The 9913-nt window shown below is 34.6% G+C and overlaps 1 protein-coding gene across 1 annotated transcript; it reads right to left on the bottom strand.

The window, feature by feature from the left end:
- Window positions 1-5812: 5812 nt before the first annotated feature.
- Window positions 5813-8946, bottom strand: LOC116133341 (uridine 5'-monophosphate synthase). Its single transcript, XM_031419054.1, has 6 exons — window positions 8093-8946; window positions 7089-7172; window positions 6873-6955; window positions 6698-6785; window positions 6355-6609; window positions 5813-6044 (listed from the first exon to the last, which is right to left on the bottom strand). Exons 1-6 carry the CDS (start codon window positions 8876-8878, stop codon window positions 5916-5918), a joined length of 1425 nt encoding a protein of 474 aa, XP_031274914.1. The 5' UTR covers window positions 8879-8946; the 3' UTR covers window positions 5813-5915.
- Between the last annotated feature and the right edge of the window lie 967 nt (window positions 8947-9913).

Here is a 9913-nt window from a genome sequence, read left to right as displayed (position 1 = left end):
AGGAAACCACATGAGAGACAAATGAAAATTACCCATAGTGGAATATTCGAACCTGATTCCAAACCTCGTGCTCATAAATGACAAAGTCCGAACCTAGAGTTTTAGATTCTTCGTTTGACTTGAAGCGCGGCAAATCAAATTTTTGGACAACTGGCCGGTAGTTGTTTTTCTGCCACGTCACCTTCATCACAAATTCAAATTGGGGTTTCTCTCTCCCTTTCTGGGCTTTTTATCTTATCGTTTATTTATGGGCCGAGTAATATTTTATCAATTAAATGTCAACAAATTTTATTGTTATAATTGATAATATTGTAATGACTCTAATAGGAACCTACTCTAATAACCCAATAATTGGGTTGAGTTATGGATTTTTCATAAGCTTGGGTTGAACTCTCTTTAAAAAATTGGCTTATCAAGGGAGAGTATCCAAGCCTTTATAACCTACATGCTCACCATTTTCCCTTCCAATGTGGGATTCTTACATTCTATCATGCTTCCACAACTGACATCTACATCGACCTCTGTACTCTCGTCGACCTCTTTACCCCTTAAGTGACTATGTGGATCGCCTTTCTCTTGGGCTTCCATGCCTTTTCTCGGGGCAGCAGCTCATGCCCAAGGTCAGCCTACCACACATGTGCTACCACATAGGCGCAGTATCATGCTCTGATACCAATTGATATAAACTCACTCCAATAACTCAACAATTGGGTTAGGCCATAGGTTTTTCATGAACTTGGGTAGAACTCTCCTTGGAAAACTGGTTTGCCAAGAGAGGGTGTCAAAGCCTTTATAATCCATATGTCCATCATTTTTCCTTCCAATGTGGCATCTTAATAGACTCTGGATAAACTTATACTATAATTAAAAAAATATTATTAAATCCATCAATGAAGTTAAAGCATGCTCAAATGTCAAATGTGATAATATAAAACGATGTACTTATAATTACAAATAATGAACTGATAGAATGATGTTGATTTATAACGATTGGTGATATACATATAATTGTAACGATCTATAGTAGTCAATGATGGAATTGTAACGCGGTGGAACATTAACTTTTGTTATTTTCGTAATATTTAGAGATGGTTTTATAATATAAAATTATTTATAGCATTTATTACCATTTAAAAAGTAAACTAGAAGGGTGTGTTTGGTTGAGAGTAATCCTCCGTTTCTTCGGTAATGTCATCTTTTATTATTATCTATTGACAATTTGACATTACCATGTTTATTTTGTCAAGTGATAAAATATTCCAATAATTCTCTAATACCAATAGTAATAATAACTCAAGTGGTTAGTCGGACAATTAAGGAGGTTTGCTCCCTTCTTTAAGTTTATGGGTTAAAATCTTGGAGCCACCTACCATAATAACATTGTGGCTTACTTGGTCCTTTAAGCTTGTAAGGTGTTCAATGGATTCCGATGATTGGTTGAGATGCGAAAGAGCTGGCCCGGACACCCCAATTACAAAAAAAAAAATCAAAAATCAAAAATCAAAAATCAATAGTAATCACTATATGTTATATAGGTGTTAATATAAATATCACCATTTTCTTTGGTATTCTAAGACTATTTGGTAATCTTAATTTTGTTATAATTTTACTTCTAAGTAATAAAATTTGTGGACAATAATACCCTTGTTCTTAAAATAATTTACATGGATCTAGTCGAAAACAACCAAATCGACGCATGGCCGGCAAGATCTGATCAGTCGTGTGTCATTCTAGCGACTGTCGGCGGCCGACAGTGGTTTTGGGTGGTTAAGGATATTTTGTTAAATTTTAAACTTTTCTTATGGCTAGGGTGTTTTGTGTAAATTCTCAAATATATAAGGTTAAAATACTATCCAAATAATAATAATAATGGCTGTGTTTGGTTCAGTATTATTATCCATATTTTGGATNTGTTATAATTGATAATATTGTAATGACTCTAATAGGAACCACTCTAATAGCCCAACAATTGGGTTAAGTCATAGGTCTTTCATAAGTTTGGATGAGACTTTTTTTAAAAAACTGGCTTATCAAAGGACTCACCATTTTTCCTTTCAATATGGGATTCTTACATTCTATCATGCTTTCGCAATCGACGTCCACATCGACCTCTCTACTCTCGTCGACCTCTTTACCCCTTAAGTGACTATGTGGATCGCCTTTCTCTTGGGCTTTCATGCCTTTTCTCAGGGCAGCAGCCCATGCCCAAGGTCAGCCTGCCACACATGTGCTACCACGTAAGCGCAGTATCATGATCTGATACCAATGGATATGAACCCACTCCAATAACTCAACAATTGGGTTAGGCCATAGGTTTTTCATGAGCTTGGGTAGAACTCTCCTTGAAAAACTGGCTTGCCAAGAGAGGGTGCCCAAACCTTTATAACCCATATGTCCATCCTTTTTCCTTCCAATGTGGAATCTTAATAGACTCTCGATAAACTTATAGTATAATTAAAAAAATATTATTAAATCCATCAATGAAGTTAAAGCATGCTCAAATGTCAAATGTGATAATATAAAACGATGTACTTATAATTACAAATAATGAACTGATAGAATGATGTTGATTTATAACGATTGGTGATATACACATAATTGTAACGATCTATAGTAGTCAATGATGGAATTGTAACGCGGTGGAACATTAACTTTTGTTATTTTCGTAATATTTAGAGATGGTTTTATAATATAAAATTATTTATAGCATTTATTAAATAAAGGAATGCTTCTTGCCATTTAAAAAGTAAACTATAAGAGTGTATTTGGTTGAGAGTAATCCTCCATTACTTCGGTAATGCCATCTTTTATTATTGTCTATTGACAATTTGACATTACTATGTTTATTTTGTCAAGTGATAAAATATTCCAATAATTCTCTAATACCAATAGTAATAATAACTCAAGTGGTTAGCCGGACGGTTAAGGAGGTTTGCTCCCTTCCTTAAGTTTATGGGTTAAAATCTTGGAGCCACCTACCATAATAACATTGTGGCTTACTTGGTCTTTTAAGCTTGTAGGGTGTTCAATGGATTCCGATGATTGGTTGAGATGCGAAAAAGCTGGCCCGGACACCCCAATTACAAAAATAAAATAAAAAATAAAAAATCAATAGTAATCACTATATGTTATATAGGTATTAATATAAATATCACAATTTTCTTTGGTATTCTAAGACTATTTGGTAATCTTAATTTTATTATAATTTTACTTCTAAGTAATAAAATTTGTGGACAATAATGCCCTTGTTCTTAAAATAATTTACATGGATCTAGTCGAAAACAACCAAATCGACGCATGGCCGGCAAGATCTGATCAGTCGTGTGCCATTCTAGCGATTGTCGGCGGCCGACAGTGGTTTTGGGTGGTTAAGGATATTTTGTTAAATTTTAAACTTTTATTATGGCTAGGGTGTTTTGTGTAAATTCTCAAATATATAAGGTTAAAATACTATCCAGATAATAATAATAATGGCTGTGTTTGGTTCAGTATTATTATCCATATTTTGGATCTCATTTTTCAAATAATGTTTGTTTTATTATTTGCACAATCAAATCTGCAAAATATTTTTCCTGACAGTTTTCTGACTTTTCTTTTTACCGTTGCCTTTTATTTTTCTCAGCTTTCTCTTCACTGACATTTCCCACTTTCTTTTTCACCATTGGCTTTTATTTTTCTCAGCTTTTTCATTATTATTATTCTTTCACTGGGAAATTTTAACACTTTACCGAGTCAACCACAATAAGGTATTATAGACAACATGGCAACGGTATAGAATAATATAACGAATACACTGTAGGCAACACAGTGGACCATGTCGTAGTTGTTAATGGAGTATACGTGAAATAATGATTGTAAGGGTTGATAATTAATACTTTTGTCATATATGTATTCATGTGATGTTTTTAAACAGTTGGATTAGTACTTAAAATTAATATGAGTTTTTGTTTTTTAATATCTACAGGTGACAAAATTACCAATAAAATATTTAGTATTATTAAAATGTAACTTGATAAATTATATACATAATAATACATTATTTTAACAAAATACAACAAAATATTATATTAATAAATCATTTATAAAAAAATATATTAATCAAATATTCAACACAAATATCAAGGTCAAAATACTCTACCAAACACATATTCTGCAAAACATATTCTCGTAATCATAACTATCCCATTATACAATATTCTCTAAAATCCTATCCAAAATAATAAACCAAACGCACCCAATAAATTTAAACCAACATATTTAAAGAAGGACAATTCAGTAAAAGGCTCTCCCATAATTATTTATTTCTCCCAAAGCTCAACTAAACATATCAATATCACATACCCACTAATTTATCAAATCTACCAACATATTTAATATAATATTCTCTGAACCAAACGTCCCTAAGGACAATGAACCTGCAATTTTTTCTTTTATTTCTAATTCTTTTTTATTTTATTTCATGCGTAAAATTAAAAGAAAAAGGAAAAAAAAAAAAAAAAAAAAAAAAAAGGTGTTGGAAAGATTACAATAGCAAAAGTTGTTGGAATTTTAATTTGGATATTGGTAAATTGAAAAATATGGAAATTAAAATAATACCTTCCCCAATAATGGTGTAATGAATGTAAATAGAGTTGTTAAATTGATAGAATAGGATTAGATAGAGTTATTGAATTTAATTTAATTAATTATAGCTTGTAGTGTATTATTAAATTAGGTAACCACAATTAACCTAATTCTTTTGTTATTACTTTTTGATCATTTACTGTTATTAAAACATAGTATTTTATGAAATCATGTTTGGATATAGTTAGATAATTTTAATCAGTTTTTTAACTAATAATATTTATGGTTTCAATTGATTGATCTAATGTGATGAATATTTTAAAAGTCTTAATATTAATTGATTTTTTATACATATTTTATGTGAATGAATCTCCAATGACAATATTTCTCATTCTTGGGCTAAACAATTCAACCCTCCTTATTTATAGTTTTCCTCCCCTAACACCTCATTGCATGAAATGAAAATATATTCTAAAGTAAAATAATTTGGTCAATTAATAATTGTTAACATCAATCACACATTCAACATATTTTTCTTTTAATATTTAGTATCTCTGAAATACGATCACACTATGTTATTGTTTTGATAATGTATCAAATTAGTTTTCAGTTTTCACCTTTGGATTGTGGTCAAGCCTTGAACCAACGAGCCGTCCTAGGACGACTATCTAGACGTGAAAATTGGTCGGAAAATGTTATCATGCTTGAAACATCGGCCATAAGAAAGTCTTATACGTTTCTGTTGTACATTCTGATACAAATACAATTAAACAATAAGAGTATGCCAAGTTAGTGTGTGAGAAAAAATACGCTTCCTCGTTGCCTGTTGTATGTGCAATGGATATAAAAGTTATGAGTAATACTATACCAACAACTCTTACGCACAAAGTTTTTTTCACAATCTGACGTGACAATTCATAATTGATCAGCTTGCAATTAATTAGTGAAACCCATGCAAAACCCACGTGAGACCCTTTATGAACTAATCAATTGCAAACTGTCACGTCAAGATTGTGAAAAAAAGTTTATGAGAAAATGTTGTTAGTGTAGTATTATTCAATAATTATTTCCCGACCCAATAACGTTAGACGTTAATAAGGTAGAGAAAGAAGGAATAAAAGATTGAAACAGTTAAACTCGGATCTATTATTTTCACTAATAGTTGCTTTATCAAAGGGGAACGGCCTCAAACACCCCATGGGCAATCACTTCAACATTTTATCAAACTTGAGAACTAAGAAAGTAAGAATACGTTGCACTCAAAAACACATCCAATGTGATAACACAACTTTTTGTCCATTACCAAGACATACAAGCATGTTATGTAGCCCAGGGGTGGAGCGGGATGGTGTTTAGGAGCACTTAGCCAAGTATGCATCCCATCCTTGAAGTCTGTATTCGTGAGCTGCCTCTGCAGGGTCCGCTGCCTTTATGATTCCACGACCCACAATGATAATATCGCTGCCCCTATCGTATATGACCTGGAAAATTATTTTTCTCACTGGTTAATAAATTTGCAACAACGTCTACCTAGAAGACTAACATTACACATGGCGCCAAGATCACAAAGAGCATAGTGAGAGTAGGAAGTGGAATTCATACATAGGACGAAATGGGAATTAGTTGGTTAGCGAAATTCATGTCATACTTGAGCTACCATTAATCAATTATCAAATGGATTAAATAATTAACTAAGATATGTGCGAATCCTTCTTATTAACGGAAAAAAAAAATAAAAAAAAATAAGGGTACTCCAAATGCAGGAGAGCTGATGAATAAAACAGAACTTACAGAATGTGGAGTATTATACTGCTGGCCGAGATTATCACCACCCTTTGCCATTTGAACTCCAGGGGTTGCCTGAATAAATGCCGGATTGACCGGTGCCCCTGGCCATGACGCTGGATTAACTGAGATGAAGCCGATGACAAAATCAGAGTGCTCCTCAGCAATTTTCACAGCTGCAGCTGTATACTCTCCTGTTGCCAGGTTACCAGCTGAACTCATTTCAGCGAGCAGCAACAAGCCCCTACCACGAGGCAAACCCTAAATACATCGAGAGTGATCAAAACAATAGAAAAGGATAAGTTGAACCCATACTAAAAGTCGGACATTAGTTACAGTTGATACTAACCTTCAATTTCAGTCCATCAACGATTCCAGGTCCAGAAATTATGTGAGCATTAATTATATCAGCCCAATCCAGTATGCGGAATATACCTCTGAATTCAACAGAACCAATAGGCCTCAGGCCCAGGCAAGGACATAAAGAGAAGAAATTGAGAAAAACAGAGGAAGCCGGGTCTTACCCTTCATACTGCATAGTCACAGTATTGCCAATGTCTGCAAACTTCCGATCTTCAAAAATTAGGAAATTATGCTTTTCTGCAATCTTCAGGAGAATAATAAGCATTTTTAGATGTAACTTGACAATATATATAATTAACAAATAATTCAAAGGAATCCACGCAATAGCAATGCAGATATTGTATGTTGGTTTGCCAAAAAGAAGTTCAGGGACATACCGCTCTGAGTTTGGAACCAAAATCAGGGGTGAAATCAGGCAATATATCAACATGGGTTTTCAATAAGCAGATCTCTGGTCCAACCTACATAAGGGATCGAAACAAAATCAGAATAAAAAGATGCATACCTTTTTTATAAACCAGATGATAAAGCAATTTATTTTATATGCAATGCAATAATAAAATGAATGGAAACATGGTTATAAACCGTATTTACTAACACAAGCACACAGTTTGGGAAGTGCTACAATTACCAGTTAGTGACAAGTAAAGCAACATATGTTTAGACTCAACCTTTTGCAACTTTGCCCAATTATTCTTCAATGTCTCATTCTCAGTGACAATGTTTTGTCAACTCTATCTATATATCTCGCAACAGAGGTGACTGCTGATGATCAGGATTTGCAACTATAATTAATTGTCAAAAGAGTCATAAAACAATTACACACATGATCAAATATTAAAAACCAAGCCGCTTAATCTCAGGCACAAGGCAGGGACAAAAAGTACTAAACTAAAGTCAACAACTGGCTTTGACTGGATCAACCCCATTAAGGAATCGGGCCAAAACTTCAGACTCAACCAAACAACCAGCAATGGTGTTTGAACCACCACAAACCATCCTCCCCTGACCCACATGCGCATTTTCCAGTCCCATCTTTGGAGTCATATCATGCCACTTCAAGTCACATCTGTTTTAAGAAACAAAAATTGTTTTCTCAAACATATGCTTTTACCAGATCCAGTAACATTACCGGGCATGCGTTGATTACATGTCGCAATATTTTAGTTAAGAAAACAAACTTTCAATTTTTAATACATAACTAATTCATACACCAACGGTATACTTATGAATAATGAATGACCCTAGAACAAAAACTCCTAAACCTTAACCCTTAAACTCTAAAACCCTAAACCCTTAAACACTAAAACACATTTTCTATTCTATGCTTAAACAGTGATTCTCATGATTAAAACAAAAACAAAAACAGAAACTTTCAGACCTTGTCAGCAATTTGAAGCAATTCAGAGGCAGTGGCAACATCAGCAGCCAAACACAAATTACTCTCCTTCTTCGCCATCACTTCAAACAGCTTCTTCCCCATTTCATTCTTCATCAATTTCAATCTCTCCTCGTATCTCAAACCCTTAACCTTAACCCTAATCCCAACATTGGGCACCCCCACTTTCTTATTCTCCTCCAAAAACTTCATCACCACTCTCTCCATCTCCTCATCCAACTTCCCTTTCTCCCTCAAAATCCTCACCATCTCACTCAACTTTATCATCGAATGCAATTCGATCCCATTCTCTTTCAAATTCTCCCGTCCGCCCTGCTCTCTATCGATTAAAACGACGGCATCTTTGACAACGAGGCCCGCGGCACGCAGCGGCGTCGCCGTCTCGAGCACGGAGGCGCCGCTGGTGACCAGATCCTCGATGATTAAGCAGGTCTCGGAGGGCGTGAAGGTGCCCTCGATGGCCTTGGAGGTGCCGTAGTCTTTGACTTCTTTGCGGCGCATGAGCATGGGTATGTCGTTGGAGACGGAGACGCAGGTAGCGATGGGGAGGGCGGTGTAGGGGACGCCGCAGACGGAGTCGTAGCGGGTGGAGGAGGGGAGGGAGGAAATGAGGGTGGCGGAGATTTGGCGGAGGAGGGAGGGATAGGAGACGATGAGACGGAGGTCGATGTAGATGGGGGAGGAGATGCCGGATTTTAGCTTGAAGTTTCCGAATTTGACGGCGGAGATTTCGTGGAGTTGGAGGATGAGAGACTCCATGACCGACATCGTTTTGAGTTTGGAGTGGCGGACGGAGGAAGATGAAGATGAACTGAAGTGAAGTAGTGTGGAGAATAGCGGTGTTTATTAAATAAGGGCTGAATTGAAAAGTAACAACATTAGGGGTTTAATAGATCTAACTATAATTGGAGGGTTTTAAAATAACCAACTTTAAAATATTATGCAAATTAGTTATATTTCACCTAAATGGACAAAAATACCTTTCAATGTTATTGTTGCACTATATGGAGGTAATTGAATTGATGCACTTGACAATGTACGAGGGTTTGGCACTTAGCAAATGTGATGAACGTGCAAAAAAAAAAAAAAAAAAATTTGACGAAGGTGAAGATTGTAGATTTCTAGAGTCTTAATTATCTGATTAAATGGTTGAATAGAGAAAAAATAAGAGAAATAATTCATTAGGCTTTACTTGTTTAGACTTTATTAAGATTAACCAATTTTTTACTTAATTAACCCCACTTCACGAATAGACCTTCATATTTTCAAATCTTGCTTCTATGAAAGGTATTTGTAATTACGAAATTTATTAAGTTACAAGAGTATGTTTAATATAACGAGTCATAATTTCACTCAAATGCACTAAAAAATCATTTTTTCTAACATAATTTTCAACACTATATCAAGGCGAATGAATTGTGAATGTCGAATGTATTGATAGAGATCTTACCGAGGGTGATTTTGTACTTTCGAGTTAACTATTTTGGATAGTTTTACCAAATTAACAAAAGTTGGTCTAAGAATGACAGTAGTCCTTCGAATATGGTTATTCTTGCAAGGGCTAAAAAGTTTCTTTTTTTTTTTTTTTGTTGTAAGGTTCTCACTCATTTGTAATCCTAGATTTTTCTTTTTTGACTATGAGGTCCCTACACTTGACGGCCTTTTTTTTTCTTTTTTTTTTCTTTTTGAGATTCTAATTGGGAGATTAAAGAAAGTAAAATGGTGCAATTGGGGCCACCAACAATGGGTCACGATGTGCAACCCACTTAAGGAATTTATTATTATTACATAATCACCCTAAAT

This window comes from Pistacia vera, unplaced genomic scaffold (assembly GCF_008641045.1).
Source record: "Pistacia vera cultivar Batoury unplaced genomic scaffold, PisVer_v2 Contig268, whole genome shotgun sequence".
Classification (NCBI taxonomy): domain Eukaryota; kingdom Viridiplantae; phylum Streptophyta; class Magnoliopsida; order Sapindales; family Anacardiaceae; genus Pistacia; species Pistacia vera.
This window is presented reverse-complemented; position numbering and strand designations above follow the sequence as displayed.